Here is a 16,452-nt window from a genome sequence, read left to right as displayed (position 1 = left end):
ATCACAGGAAAATGGGATGGAAGGTAAAACTTCAGAATTACAGTGCAGAAATCACCACCTGCTCCTGCAAGACAGGCTGTTCTTTATTTGCGAAGCCCTGGGAGCTGTAAACTGGGATTTCCCAATAAAGTGTGCTAAGCTAAAAGGCATGAAGATAGTGACAGATCCAGACTTGTTACTGCCATGAACATTCGTCTTGGCCACAGCACACAACGCATACACAAGGCGCTGCATCCACCACCTAATACCTTTCATGTTCTACCCGGGCCTGTGCAGAAAGCCCTGCCTCAGGAACATTCAGCATCTGAGTACAAAAACAAGCCTCCTATTTCAAACGCCAGAATTTCTGCTGCAAAGCCCTTTCTTTGGGGATTTTCCCACAGGTACCTACAACCAGTCTCCAGTTGCTGGGGATCTCCAGGACCAAAGCCAAAAGTACAACAAGAAAGAGAAAGATGAAGCCCATACCCAGAAATGGGAACTTTATTAAACTACCGAGTTACTCCGAAATGTATAAATGTTCCATTAAATACATTCAGTTTTCTTTTACACAGATTTATAGAAATTTACATATACCAAAACACATTTAAATTATTTTTCAAGCTTGCTACCAATAAAAGTTCGGTTGCTTTTTTCTTTTTTTCTTAATAAAGGAGAAGAGTCAATTATCTGCTCTTGCAGATGTGCATACATACACACAGATACAAATAAGGAGAAGGGAGATGCTTTTCTTTCATGTAGCCCACAAGGGAGGCAGCATTCAAAAAGCTTATGCGGGGTTTCAAGCAAAAATTCACCCTTACCAAAAAGTGGGCTATATAAATTCTCCCCGTGGGACAGACTCAAACAAGAGGCCCTATGTAATACTTTGTGTTTGGGTACAATGTCTGCATTAAGACATCATGAAACACTAAGGGCCGCTTGCCAACTTCAAAAGACAAAGGTAGCTGTCCTTGATACTAGCCCTTGAGATGCGCATGAGCAATTAAACGGCTCATTCTCACTGAGCTATACACTTCCAGCACTGAGGGATAGAGTGGAGAAGCAGATCTACCCTAAGCCACTTGTCTGAAGAGATTTCCTTTTTATTTTATTCCTGTTTTTATTATTAAATGAGGCTTCATTTGTGAGTGAGTGGAAAGGCAACTCCTTAAATAGGATGCTCAGGAGAACACTGATCAGCTTCCCCACCTACAAACATTTCCCTTAGGAATATGCACAGCACGCTGAACAAGTTCTCCCTCATTCTCCGTACCTTAGACTAGCAAGACATGAAAATTTGTATCCGCAGGAAAAAGGAGGTGTTTTTATTTGTAAAAAGCTTATCAAATACTAGTTTAAGTCATCCTTTGGAGTATTTAAACATTAAAAACCACATTTGAAGCAACGAAGGAAGTCTACAAAAACATTGTCATGCGTAAGATCCGTCTTTCATGCTAAATATTCATATTGAAAAGGAGAGGAGGGGACAGGGAAACCGATGGCTCAATCAGAGCCATTGCAACATTCAAGTAATTTGGTAATACATAAACCAGTGGAAACATAGAATAGCAAGAAAGTGCTCAGCACTACAACGCAGCCTTCAAGAGCTGAACTGCAAACATCCTTGATATGTATCATAAATATATGGCACTTCTGTATGACCAAATGCTGGCAAGTTTGCTTGTGACTGGAACAAGTCAGATGAGGAGTAGTCATCATCCCAATGGTTACTGGTGGCCCTTCCAATGGGCACGGCCTCCAGCCGTGAAGCACCAGCCCTATCTACTTATGCATGCAAGACAATGCTGCCACATTCCTGGAGAATAAGCCTCCTGGCCAGCAGAAAGCTTTCTCCAGACACACGTACACATTCATAAAACATGCTAAAAATTCTTCGGTTAGGTTAAAGACAGCCACAAACAGCAAATATCCCGTTTTACTATTTTTTGGCCAGCAGTTCCCAGCTTGTCCAATTGCCAGCAATGGACTTTGCAACAGGCAAAAAAGAGTTCCTGAATCCAAGGCAGTAGAAACAATGTAAAGCACAATCACCTACATTCATTTTCAGTACTGTTCCACAGGATTCTCTCTGATGTTGAATAAGAAACCAACCAACACAAATGCTTGAGCCCCGGGAAGAATTTCATGTACACAAAAACTGGCCTTAATCCACGTTTTCTGTCAGAAAGCATTTCATCCCATAGCTTAACTTCTTTAAACTTTTTGGCTTTTGGTGACCTTCCATATCACAAATGCTCCAAGACTTGCTGCTACACTCTTATTCCATCACAGTAGCTTCAAACACATTCAAATTCTTAACAGAGGATGTAGACCAGAACACAACCAGTTGTCCTTTTCCAGTGGTGTGCGGTACGCTGAAGAGCACGTGATGCTGCTTATCAGCAATGTTACTGCTTTAAGGAATTCCTCAACAGAGACATCCAGTGCAAGAGACATTCCAAGATTCAAAAAACCTCTCCTTACTTCAATAACGGCTTTAGTATTTTACCTATTGTGGTCCGGTTTGCATCTTTCATTTTAAGAGAAGACTTGTCCAACGCCCCCTGCTCCTTTGGTGAAGTCTCTGCTTTTGGGCTGACAGTGTCTCCCTGGAGGATGCTTTTTCCAAACACTCTGGCACTATTTGCTCTCTTTAAAGTACTCCCTACATTCTCCTTTGGATTCAGATCATCAGAGGTTGCTGCTGGCTTCACTTTAGGCAGCCTTTGGGACACAGATCTGGTGATGCCTGGAGGTTTGGATGAGGTGGAGAGATCCACTTTTGCACGCTTTGAAGAAGAAGCCACTGTATTTCTTGCAAAGCTGGGGACACTGGATGGTGTTTTGGGAGCACTGACAGGGCTAACTTTGGTGTCATCTACAGGGGTCTGGGGTTTTACACTGGAGCGACACATCTTTGACTCATCCGTCTTTGACTTTGCAGTACTCCTAACAGGTTTAGAGCCTGGCTTCTTGAAAGCAACTCTGTCTCTCTCAAAATGCGCACTGCTTGAGGTGACAGTCCCCCTCTGTAACCTCGGCTCTTCTACTGACATACTATGCCTGTAAGGACTTCTTGGCAGTGTGTCTGTCGTGCCTCGGACAGAGCTGCGACGAGACAGGCGGCTTTCCACTGTACTAGTCTCACGAAGTGCCGGCTTGGCTTCTGGCTTTTTCACACTGCTTGGTGCTTTGTTTGACCGAGAAATAGGCACCACTTTCCTCATACTTTCATTCTCAGAGGCATTCAAGGTTCTAACAGGTCTGGAAGAAGCTGTGTGGCTAGGGCGAGTGCTACTGGATTTTGAGGAACTTGGAGATCTGTCTTTCAGAGAGTTTCTCTTTGGTCCTACAGGGTCTTTGTTTTTAACAGATTTTTCTTTAGAAAGCGCGTGTTTGCTGTTGGCATCATCCTTATCATTTGTGGAAGCATGAAGAGACAGATCCTTAGCAGAAGCTGAATTGAGGTTTGGGAAGAGTGTTCTAGGCCTGTACTGAGCACCATTCACAGAAGAGCGTGTTTTGCCAACCTCACTTCTTACTTCATTGCCTGCTGATTTAAAATTGTTCCCCTCTTCAGAGTCCAATGTCAAAGAACAGTCAGTGGTAGTATCTGACACATAGAACATTGGCCCATCTTCCCTACTTCCTGAAACACTTGTGTCCATCGACACAAGGCTGCTGCTGCCAGGCTCTGAAGTTTCACTCTTGCAACCCACTGCCTTGCCTTTATGGCTGTGAGCCTCTCTGGAGCTTCTGCAAGCTGGAGGCAAATCGTCATCAGCAGTGCTAAGGGAATGCAAACTTAGATCATCTAGAGTCTCCGCATCCGTTCCACCGACATCCTCTAAATATATTAGAGGCATATCCTCTGCTGGCTTTGCTCCTTGAATATCAAACTTCCTTAATCCTTTAACAAGTTCGTGCTCCTCAATTGCAAGGGCCAGAGCATTTATATCAGCAGACTCCTCACAAGAGGCATTGGAAGCATGCATGTTGCAGTTGGTGCTTCGCTGTGGATAATGGGCATTGGTGGTTGAGCTACCAAAGTGATTGGACTGTGCTGGACGCAACTGCAGCAGATCACTACTTTTCCCTTTGGTTTCAGACTGTTGGTGTAAGTGCAAGGTATTTAAATTGGGATCCCTAGTTTCTTTGGATTCAGTCCAGGCTACATTGGGTCTTACTTGTCGGGTGTTTGCACGGGGAAGGCTGTTAAATTTATTGGGATCCTCTTCTTTTGAAATTTCCAGGAAACTCTGCAGCTCTCTGTCTGCAGTAATCCCCAGAGAAAGTCGAGAGCGTTTGGAATTGGGGTTTCTGTATGAAGGGCTTTGAGGTCTCTGCTGCAAGAAGGGAAGAAACTCTTCGAGTCCTTTTTTGGCCAACATTTCCACATCATTTTCACTGCTGCTCCGTCCAAAGCTTCCAAGCTCTCCAGCAGCCCAGGATCGACGTTTCTCCTCCAGCTCCTTTCGCCTTTGCAGATGATAAAGTTCCTGGATCTCTCGTTCCCTGTTTTCCTGACAAGGAAATGCATAAATCCATGTTACAGAGGACAGCATTCTATGCATGAGAACAAGTTACACGGCTTTATCTTTCTCTTTACTTCCTCCTATCAAAGTTAGTTCCTACTGCTATCACTCTCTCTCCACCCCCAATACATACACACAAAAATTCACCATGGCAACCAGTCTGCAATCATTAACCATATGGACTGCAGTTCCCTGCATAACTAATGCTGGAGGCATATCAGTCCAATTAACATAAGAAAAAAAATGCACAAGTCCCCACAGAGCCTGAAAATGCGATCTATCAAACCCAACTAGCTTTTATGTCCAAGCAAAGAATTGTTGCTATATACGGAGATGTTCAAGTCCATGCTCAGTAGGTTTAGAGAGAGCAGTTTTATCTGTTGAGTAAACTTCCAGGTGAGCATTATATTCTTATTTTAAAACAAACTTGTCTGACAAGCATGTAGTCACTGCGTTCTTTCCATCCTCCCATACTACAACAACTGTTATTGAAGCAGCAAGTGGAGTTTCCAAGGGTTGCTGTTTACTCCCAACTTGAACATAACAGGTTAGAAACTTTATGAAAAGACATGACTTGCATACAAAAGCAAATGAAAAAGCCTGCACAATGTCTCACGATCATTACTTAGACATCAACTGATGCCACTTCACCTCATACCAGTTTTGAATCTCTTCTTCGCTGTTGGCTTCAAAAATTGACAACTACAGCACAGAAGGCAGGCCAGAGATTTTGGTAGCTAGGCTGAGGTTTAGAAAGACATAGAAAGAGGCAGTTTGTGTTTGAAAGACCACATAGTAACACCTTTCTGCTATAATCATTAGCAGTGGTTTACTATGAACAACTTCAACTGACACCTCTAGGCTTCAGATTTTATCTAAGTTAAACTTGAGAAAATAACCTGGAAAGTTCAACAGAAATGAAGAACCAGGTTTTCTTCAGCCAGTACAGCTGCAGCAAAAGAAGAGGAAGGTCTAGCCTTCATAAAGGATTCAAAAATTACAGTTCTCCAGCATATTAATTTTGTTCTCAGAAAGCCTACATGGCTGTTTAAAAAAATCCCCACACACCTTTATTGATCTGAAGCACTGTTTAGTTTGATTTTCCCATTGTTGTGACAACAGAAGAACTGAACAACTATAAACAGTTGCCTGAAAGCTTCTAGTAAACATAAGTCTAATGTTGAAGCTCTTTTTTATGAGTGGGTTAATCTACACCTCTTAACTGGGATTTGAGATGACACAGGGCTGTGAAAGATAAGATGTGTTAGAGACCTCAGAAACTCAACAGATAGAAAGGATAAAGAAAAACTTGCATTTCAGGAAAAATGTGTCAGGAAGCCTTCTTTCACAGGTATGGGATTACAGGATTAACTCTTGACTAACACTAAAGCTTAACTTCAAATATCCTATTGTAAAGCAAAATAGTTAATAATCGTTGCAGATACTATGTTCCTGTTCTACGTTAGACACAGAACATTTTAGCTTCTATATGTTTATGGAGGTTTTATTCAAATGATAAACCTATTTTAAACACTCATGAGCACGTTCTAAAATTGCAAAAACAAAAAATGTTTTTAACACATGAGATACACACAATTGGTTTATACCATCGTGGTATAAACCATCTTTTTTGACTGCTGGCTCTGCTGTCCACATGTTACATTCATTTCTCAGAACTTCAGTCCTTATTCTGAATCGTTCCATTAATGTTTTAGGTTAATCCTCACAAAATATTTAGCAAGAAAATCTTTTCAGTATTTGCAAATAAGAGAGTAATTTATCATTTCTGACCAGTTTCTATATGGATAAGAAAAGCAATCCCCATCAGGCCTTGAAGTAACAGCTATCCATCAACCACTTGTATGCAACGTGTGATTATGAATTAAATCCTCAATTCCAAATGACTGAACATGTCCTTTGTAACATGCACGAAGTCACCTCCCATTAAGAAGTCTGCAAGAATTACTACCATTTCATTTAATATATTTGTATATTATTCACATGTATAACCACATTCTGGGTGGTAGAGGGTAAGCTAGAGGTACAACATGCATGTTAGCTGAACTTTCAGTTAGCTTGCTACTTACTAATCAGAAAAGTTTTTCTCTCTTTTTAAACAAAAGATTTTACGAAAACTGCTATCAACTGCAGATTACATAAGGCAGAAAAGCAAATCTGTGGATCCACTTAATTCATGCTATTTATAAAGTCCTAAAAAATATTTCTAACGATAGGCAGACTTTTCTGAACAAAAATTGTAACCAATGCTCACACTTTTGTGAGTTTTCACCCACAAAAAGCATTTAAAAGACCAATGTAGCCAATGCCGTCACCATTTTAATAAGTAGATCAAATACCACAAGATGCAAAGCATCCCTTACACAGAAAACTATTAATTCATGTGAACCAGTATTTATTTCAAAAGAGTGAGAATCTCATTCTGCACTAAACAGCCTTATGGCAAGCTTAACAGTGCTTACCTTAACAGCCTTGTTGAATCTTAAGCAGAAGTCCCTAAATATCTGGAAACATTCATCCAACTTCATAGTTTCTTTGTCCTCACAGAAAAAGTCAATGAGAGCATTTCCTTCCTTTTCTAATTCTTGTTTCTGGTGTTCTAGCTCCTTTAGATGTCTCACAGCAAACTGCAGCAAAGAACATAAAATGGCAGACAGAAAATTTAAGTAACAAAAGTAGATGTGTATATTAGGAGCTTATGTGTATATTAGGAGCTCGTGTTTCATCCTAGAAGTTTTTGCAGATGCCTGAAAATTAAGACTTTGAGGAAGAACTTCTATTAATCAAAGGAAACTTTCTGTCATTTCAGCAAAATGAGGAAAGAAGGTCAAGGAAAATACATCAATCAACATGAAAATTCTAGTGAATAGGATACAAACTGGGCAAGAGTTCAGAACTTTGAGGAGCAGAACTGCTTAAAGGAACAACCACTGAATTTTTTGTCTCCCCAGTCTGCATCACCAGTCGTTCACTGCCATCCTTGCACAACACCACATCTGAGAACAAATTTGACTCAAAATAACCTGGTGGAGAAAGCTTATTTCAAGACAAATCAGCTTTTTTAATAATAATTCACGACCCCCTAAAGATTTTTCATGCTGCAGCACTGGATTGCGACTAGACAGCTGGAGGCACAAGTGACCACTTAAGACAACTTGCTGCCAGGAAGTTACTTGGCAAATTATGCTGGTCGGGTAGAAACAAATCTGACTGGTTAGCATTTAGGGGGAAAAAAAAAATGGATTGAAGATAAACTGGACAATTGACAAGAGCATACATAGAAAATAAGTTCCTCCCACATATTTCAGTAATTTATTCATGAGGATGAGATAATGAAAGCTGACTTTTAATCAGCTTGGTTATGACTTATAATTTAAAAACAAAAACCGGAAGTCTTTATATGTAAGGTATGCATTTATAAAATGTTTTTTTTTTTTTTTCCACAACATTTTTTGGAATGTGGCCTAAACAAGGTTGCACTGTTACATAAAACCAGCTATTAAATTAAAAATGAAAAAAAAAAAAAAAAAAAAAGCCAAACATGTCAGAACGTAACATTAAAGAGTCTGGCTGCAATGGATTAAAGCCAATGATTCAGAGTGAACGAGGACAGCTATTTCAATCCTAACCCACCCCTTTCTTCATCACCTTCACATCTGAAAAACTACACTGACTATTGACTATACTTGCAAGTTGAGAATCAGGGTGGGTTAAGTTCCAGATTAATATCTGCGTTTGTTTTTTTTTTTTAACTTTTAATAATTTTCTATAGCATGAAACAAAAATCATTTAATTGAAGTGTAGTGCATATTTCTCTAGGCATCACCACATATTTGGAAAATACCTACAACTTTGCTTCAAAGTTAAGTGACATATACATTCATATCTATGAAGTCATTGAGATACTAAAAAAGAAAAGCAGAATCTACCAAGCAGTGATGGTATGGCTTAGAATAATACACTCTGTGGAATGGGTAAATTAGTACAGAAAACAGGCTTTTAGCATTCAAGCTTCTAAGAATACCTCTTCAGTTAAATATTCTCAGTAAAAACTCACATGGTCCAGTATAATATCACAGCTGCCCAAAATATAGTTACCTGCAAATTAAGAACAAATGTAGAGACCAACCCAAATCAACTTATATTTTAACTACTGATCTTTGTCAGGCATTTAACACACTTGCCTAACAAGCCTTGGGCAACGTACACTCCATACCCCTCCCAGCAAAAACACAATCCTTCCAACGCTTTTACTTGACAAACACCATACAGTTGGAACACCTTTGTACCACAGATATGGTAGACATTCTAAAACAATGCTTCTGTTTATTGACATGTCCACACAAATTACTTTGAGCTGAGGAATGCTCCTATATTCAGGTGACAGTAACACATCAATACAGGTAACCTACAAACCTGCAGAAAGTTTTCCATCTGGTAAAAGAGTTTTGGGTCTCGTCGAATGCTGTCTTTAACAGATCTTGTTTTGAAAGAGAGTGAGTGGAGCTCTGCTTCTACATTATCAATGGATAACCTAAAAATGCACATACAGAGAATGCTTATTGAAGAGGAGGAGTTGCCCTTAGGTTAGCCACAATATGCTTCAAAATTGATGCTCAACATGAAGTGCAACCTGGCTATCAAACAAGACCTACCTGTTCAGAATATCTTTCAAAAGTATAAATTGAAAGTTAGGAGAGAGATAAGCACATTTCTTCTTATTTGCAACTTAAAAAGATTCCCATGGGGTGTGGTTTCACAATTAATTCCAGCCAGTCCTACCCAGCTGTAGTGCCTGAAAGGGCAATGCCACCCTGCCAAGTGTTCTTTTTTCTCTCCCTGGGCACTCACTCATTTTTTAATGGCAGTTGTATCTGAGCGCAGAAGATTAATCCGATAAAAGAATAAATACGTTTCCTTCCAGATGGGTCATCTCCTTAGTCCATCTGACTATACGACCGTTCCAGTGCAACAAGGAGTCACACTGCCGACCGGGACTGCCCATTTTGGCAACGGCATTTGGCATCATGAAATTGCACATTACTTTCTTCTAAGTTGTCACTTAGAAGACAGACTTAGAAGACGTGGGCAATTCAGCCCACAGTCTCAGCCCAGTAGTTGTAACATTTCATCTTTCTACCACATATCAGCAGTGGAGCAGCTCCTATTTCTGGGCACAGGTAACTCAACAAATCTAAGGCCACAGGAAAGAGCTCTCATCTGATGTAATCTGAGCTGTATCCTGGGAGACTTGTTTTCCGTATGATGAGAACTCCCACCCAAATCCCTCAGTCATTTTGAGGATCAACACTTCTAAACCTAAGGCATTTCTTTCACAGGAGAATTGAGCTTTGTCTATATGCTGATACATTACTGTTTCCAGAATGGTAAAAAGATAACAACTGCACATGCCTTTGCAACTACTTTCAATCAACAGCACTTCAAAACAGCAAAGCTGAAAATACGCAGCCGACCAACTGAAGCACACATGAGGAGAGCATGGTGACAGCACGCATAAATAAATAGAATGCTGGTGTTTTTTTTCTGCTTACTTCAGGTAAGCACCCTGTGCTGGGAAAATCTTACGTGTTTTTGCAAATGAGAAAAGGCGTAGACTATTCTGCTTTAGAAGGAGGATAAAGGACTACAAAGTTGAAAGGCAAGATAAAAAAACGTACATAATGGTGGTTGTTTTAACACGGTCTGATTGGAAGGATTTACGAGCAACTTATACATGACAGTTGTCTCTCTAATAAAGAAAGATCTTCCTCACACCCAATTGTAAGACACGCATTTTGTTTTGTTTAATTTTCCTGTAGAATGCATCCCCTGAACAGATTTCATCGTGAGTTACAACAGAATATTTTCAACATTAACAAATGGGATCAAAGAACAAAATGGCTAGAAAAGTACCACCAGTTTTCAGAATCTGTCTGTTCCTCTGCAGTTTTCCAGGGGGCTTGGATACTGAGGGAAGCTACATTCCTCAGCAAGCAATAGGGCAGACTGCCAAGAAGGTGTGTGGGTTGGATGGCAGAGAGCCACACAGGTGGTCCATCAAAAATTTTCTTATTAACTGCATGGCCACTCCTTTCCTCAGAAGATTTCAGAGTTCTTTGCAGACATGACTTAATTTTTCATTAGATGTAAGAGATTGGAGCAATTTTACAGTTCAGACAACAATGTAAATAGACTACCCAAAGGTCAAGGAGTAAGGAAGTAGTGGACTGGGAACAGAACTCCAGGATCACTAGCTTCCAGTTTTGTGCTTTAGATCACAACATCTCACAAAAGCAAGTACAGTTATCTAGGTATGAATTAGATAAACATTATGCAGCTAAAGACAATGATGTGAAGATGCAGAGCCCCAAAACCTTCAGATTTTCCACCCAAGACCAAAACAGAGAAGCAAACCAAATATAAAATATCTAAAAGAAGCCAAGGCCAGCACCTATATCAGAAACCAAACTTGCAAGAATGCTGTAGACTGTTCAGAGACAGATGAAAAAATTGATTTAAGGAAAAAAAAAAAAAAAAAAACAAACATCATTCTGATCTCTTAAAAGCAACATATATGCACACATTATTTGACAGAGACAAAACTCCAAAACACCTACGGAGATCATGTCGGAAAAAAACCTTATACCTGAAGGCACATTGCAAGCATACTTCTGCTAGCAAATGGAAATGAAGCCCTCAAAGCTACAGTAAACATTTGTAAAGATCTCAGGTTTTGTGCCAGGACTTTTTTGAATAAAGCTAATTGCTTCACAAATCAGAGAGTTCCAAGTCACAGTTTAACCATAAGTTTACAGGTTTCTTTTGACTCACCTGGCAGCCTCATGAACGTCCCTAATTTTCTCTGAGAAGTTGAGAAGAGCAGCATCTTTCTTTTGGGCTTCCTGAAACAAACAGAACAAAGCCAAAACACACACAAGCTATTAACATTCCACTGCCACAAAGAAACACCTAGAAGTCCAGCAGTTCTAAAGCCTCTGGGAGCGTACTTAAAGGTTTCTCTCCCCTGCTCTTTATTCCAGTTCAATCCTAACACAATTCAGCAGAAAATACTTCTTTAAAGAAAGACAAGGATCAGAACTAGAAACAAACAACAATTCCATTTTGCAATGCACAGCAATAGCAGCTTCTACCACTGAACACAAAAGACACACGTATTGATAGGGAATGCTAGAGAAAGGACAATTTTACTGATATCCATTGTTTGAGCAGATATAAACATCAGTTAATGCTCCATTGTTACTCGACTAGTAATCCCTTAAATCAGTTTGTATACAGTTAAGTGAAGTCACGTATGGAAACATTTAAATTTTAAAATCAGGAAGTTTGAAAATAAGAAAAAATAGCTGAAAACAAATTAAAAAAAAGGTCACAGCAGCTTTAAAAGTACTTGTTGGTCATGAAGGGTAGAAAAAAACAACAAAAAACAACAAGGAAATATGCTGCTGAAATGATTCAGCAAGAAGAATAAGAGCATTTGTCAAAATAAGCCACATCTATAGTATAAAAATTCAGGACAGTAAGAGAATTACCACAGTGATGAAGTTAGACAAAGGTAAGATTCTACGTGAGATTAACAACACAATTTGCTATGGATTTCCCATGGATAGGATGGCCAGACATAGGGAAAATAGTGAATTTTGTGGTAGGAGTTGAAAAGCAAAGATTAAAATCCAAGTCTTAAGCCACTTTATGGAGACTCATGGCTCCTTCTGTTCTTGATTACCTATGGCTCTAGATTTGTATCAGTTACTTATACCAACAAAATAGTTTTTATATACCAGTGCAACAAAATGCAGCAGACTCATCCCAGGTTTGTTGGCTTTTGTATCCGCCAGCTTGAGCAGTGATGACAGCTTAAATCCAACAGCATTGCCAGCATAGCCTCCCTAAAAAGAAATGAGCAAACAGTTGCGGTGTGTGAAATAAATGGACTGCAATACTAACAAGGAAGTCTGGTCAATCAGCCGTCTCCATTATGGATGTCACTTACCGCATTCATAATGTTCCCAGCCTGAAGGACCAAGTGCAGTATGGAATGCAGCTCCTCACAAGTCATTAACTCTGTAAGGAATAGAAAATTGCTGTCTAACAACTGTTTGTTTAGAAACACATGCAGAGTTGCCAAACTCTTCAAGCTTTCAAAGATGAGGATTTTTATTTGAACAGGATACTACAGTGAACTGAAAATTGGGAAAAAAAACGTACTCCATAATTCAGAGTCTCAACCACAGTTGGCAAACCTCATGTACGTGTTCAGACTTCAGCTCTGCAAGTGTAGTATTTCCAAGGCAACCCATGGCAGCTCACAAAACATTCGGGGTCTAATCCTGCAATGTGCAAAGTATCTTATGCAAGTATCCTTACCTCCTACTAAACTTAGTGCAAGGCAAATGTTCTGCACCTTGCAGGATCTGTTTGCCATCTGTCAGGATTGAGTTAGGAACCATTATTCCTTTGAGGAAACTCAGCCATCAGGTCTCAAAAGACGCCAGGCAACGTTTAGGTTTCGAAGACATACCCCACTGCCACTATGAGTCACCACTTTATTTCTATACGATAACCAACTTGGAGTGACATTTATTTCACTTCAATGGCATCCAAGATGATTCAGCACAAAGTTCTATTCAGTGTGAAGCAGAGTCAAATGGAATAAAACTGGCACTTAAAGGTTCTCCATCAGAAGCCTGCTTTGCACACATGCCCTTTTTGCAAAATGCACAGTAGTGCTCTATCTGAATTCATACACTTTTTCATCTGCACATAGGAACACCTGCTGAGGATAGCACCTTAGAAATAAGATACAGAAATCTGAACCTGTTAAGAGTTAACAAATGAGCATTACACAAATGGCACAGTAAACAAATTACCTGTAAATTTGTAAGTCACCGTATAGCAAGAAAAATAATGCGAGTTGTTTTTAATGTAATAAATATGTTTTACACTGATTAACATAATAGGACATAGAATCCTCTTGATTACGGTTTAAACATTTTAAAGAAGTATTTTACCACAAAGTTCACATTCTGCAACTCCTTTACCCCACATTTAGCTGTTAAACATAGTACACTGATCTATCATTCTGGAGGCAGACAGCCCTTTGGATTTCAGTATTAGCAGGCTAAAAACATGTAGCTAATGACACAGTCTTTGATCTAACAACATATAGGTGAGAGAGCAAGGGAGAAGAAAGAGGAGAGAATACAAAAGGGAACACCAAATTTCATAAGGCAAATAAGAGAAAGCAATATCTGAAGACTCTGCATACTGAGAGCCTGCTCAGTGTTATTATGGGATGCATCCATTTGCAGACTAGATGAGAATCCATTTAGACCATTCTAACCCTGAGTGATTAGCAGCGTTAGAATTTAAGTAAATGTTCTCTCAGCTTAATTACAAGGAAACAAACCTGGTAGATAGGAATAGAAAGGTAGGCAGAATTCCTAAACAACTTCAGGCTACCAACAAACCCTGAAGTGCAAAAACCAAATGGAGAAGTGCACTTGAGTTCGAGTGGACTCAAAACAGAGAAGCTCAGTCTGATTTGCATGACTGGCCTGATGAAGGAGTTGGAGACCAAAGTGTCTCGTCTGGAGGGAATTAATTTATCGGTTCCCAAATGTCCTGGGTGAAGGACATGAAGGACAATAGGGTGCGTCTGCTTTAATACACAACATATTCCATCACATGTCTGTTGCTCAAAACAAAGTATAACAATTTCAATGAGCTCCCAATAAAAGGCCAAACTCAAACCTCATCTTAAGGTAAGGGATGCTTTCCTGAGACAGGAATGACCAGTCCAATCCTCACTGTTTGTAAGAACACAACAGATTTTTTCCCCTTTTCCATCACTAGGAATGACTACCCTAAGCACTAGTGCTCATAGTTGAATTATTTTTACTACTGTGCCTTTCTGCCCTACTAGAAGTAGTTTATATAATATCACTGAATTTACCAGCAGGAAGCAGGACTTTCATACTGAGGAAGAAGACAAATAGGTAACTCAACGCGTTTGAAAAGGTTAGTGTTAACAATAAATGCAATTAGGAAATGAGTAATTATTATGCAGAGTAAAAGACACCAGATGACCTTAGGAATAACCAATTGGAGCATTTCAAAGCTTGTGAAATGCAGAGAATATGAATTCAACAAAAACAGATTTTAGCTCATCAATACTGCAATCTCAAAAAGCAACTGCATATAGAGAAATTTCAAAACTATACAGTGATTTTCTCTGTACATCTCTGAATGTGAGCAAAGAAGTGTAATGACTGGAGTCAGCCACAGTGTCAGTGATGCACGAATGAGCAAACTGCAGTCAAAAGACAATGGCTTGTCCTACTTTAGTCATGGATACTTTAGGTTCTGTTGGTATGAGATACACTGTTAGTAGTCCTTGGTCACGAACTAGTGAGTCCAAGGTCTCCGGATTTTTTATTTTGGAAGCAAAGATTCACCAGGCACACCCTGACGGCGTTTGTCAGAGGGGAGTTAGCTTCTTTTTAATAGCCAAGGTACCTGAAATTCAAGCTCTCGTCTTCATAATGCAGACTAATTAACATGCTAACAAAAACAAGTGTATTATACGTGTCCCAACATGCTTAATTACCTTTTGTTGCCTGTCTTATAATTTTCATGTCATCCTGTAGAGAAGCACAGGAGGGTGAGAACTCCCTCTCTAACACCATGGCTTCAATCCTAAGAGCATAGCTGGAGCACACAAACAAACAGGTTTAGAACTGACAGCCAAAAGAGAATACATAATGAACAGAATAAACCTACTATCTCCTTACTTTGGCACCTGGATTAGTAAATACATGAAGGAATCGGCTTGAGACAGTTTTGATACATCTCCATCAAAGGCTTTTAATTTCTTCACCTAGAAAAGAAAAAAAAAGCACTAGCAGAAAGTCTTATGGAAGATCAAGATTAACTTGATTCTGGAAGGAAACACCCAGGAAAATAGTAAATTTAGCAAGAGTTGAGAGAGTGTGCTCAATGATTTCACTGCCCAAAGTCCTGTAATTTGCACACATGGTAATCAGAAAAAAACAAAACAAAACAAAAAAAAACAGTAACATCACTCTCCTCCTAAAAATGTAGCCAAATAATCTGATGGAATAAACCTGGTGACATCACTGTCACTCATCCACGTCCCCAACTATTCCTTCATACTCACATTCACTCAGTGTAAAAAAGAATGATTGGCCTCTTCACTACGTTTAGAAAACTCTGTTTGCCAGTGTCCTCAAGAAAGTTGGCTCTTTTCTTTCTCACTTTCTCATTTGCTGTTCTCTAGCTGAATTTTTGTTCTCTCAGAAAACAGCTGCTTAAGTGATGATCTGAAAAATGATTCTCAACTCTCCAACAACTATGATATACACTTGGGCATAACCTAAAGTATTGGCTGTATTTTAAAGCAAACTGTGTTCAGCATTTTCAGCAAAGGACAACCTAAGTCTCTGGCACAGTACAGCAGTCTCCCAGATACTTGATTCAACCATCTCCTCTAAAACTCCCTTAAGGGGTAAAACTTCATGCTTTTGAGTTGTTTTTTTTTTTGTTTGTTTGTTTTTTGTTTTTGTTTCATTCCATGAAATATTTTAACAACAAATGCAAGGCTGCATTTTGAAGTTCTTTGTGGTCAGTGCTTTGAGAACAACATTTACATGTTAAGGAAATATCAGTGCATTCACTTTGTCAATCTTCCCTCCCAGCTCCACCAAAATCCATATATTTGCATGATCTGCAAGCCACTCATCTGCCCACGTACTTAGTATTTGTTTATACCGAAGAAATTGAATATATATGCACATATATTTAAGTGTAACTGGGATTTCTTCCACATTTCCCTACACAGCAATCACATCCAAAAGCAGAGTTCACTCACAGTTATGCT

At 39.4% G+C, this 16,452-nt stretch overlaps 1 protein-coding gene across 2 annotated transcripts in view; it reads right to left on the bottom strand.

Moving 5' to 3' along the window:
• Nucleotides 1-465: 465 nt before the first annotated feature.
• FHDC1 (FH2 domain containing 1) overlaps nt 466-16,452 on the bottom strand; it is a 33,100-nt gene continuing 17,113 nt past the window's right edge. For both annotated transcript variants that reach the window (XM_085222215.1, XM_085222216.1), the window contains exons 5-12: nt 15,347-15,432; nt 15,163-15,263; nt 12,547-12,617; nt 12,335-12,442; nt 11,367-11,437; nt 8,952-9,069; nt 6,998-7,162; nt 466-4,505 (exon numbers count right to left, since the gene is read on the bottom strand). In XM_085222215.1, coding sequence (XP_085078341.1) covers nt 2,463-4,505; nt 6,998-7,162; nt 8,952-9,069; nt 11,367-11,437; nt 12,335-12,442; nt 12,547-12,617; nt 15,163-15,263; nt 15,347-15,432 — 2,763 coding nt within the window. In that variant the 3' untranslated portion in view covers nt 466-2,462. The remainder of the gene's footprint in view (nt 4,506-6,997; nt 7,163-8,951; nt 9,070-11,366; nt 11,438-12,334; nt 12,443-12,546; nt 12,618-15,162; nt 15,264-15,346; nt 15,433-16,452) is intronic.

Source organism: Meleagris gallopavo, chromosome 4 (genome assembly GCF_905368555.1).
Source record: "Meleagris gallopavo chromosome 4, MGAL_WU_HG_1.1, whole genome shotgun sequence".
Lineage (NCBI taxonomy): Eukaryota > Metazoa > Chordata > Aves > Galliformes > Phasianidae > Meleagris > Meleagris gallopavo.
Note: the sequence above shows the minus strand (reverse complement) of the source record. Positions and strands in the feature narration are given on the sequence as shown.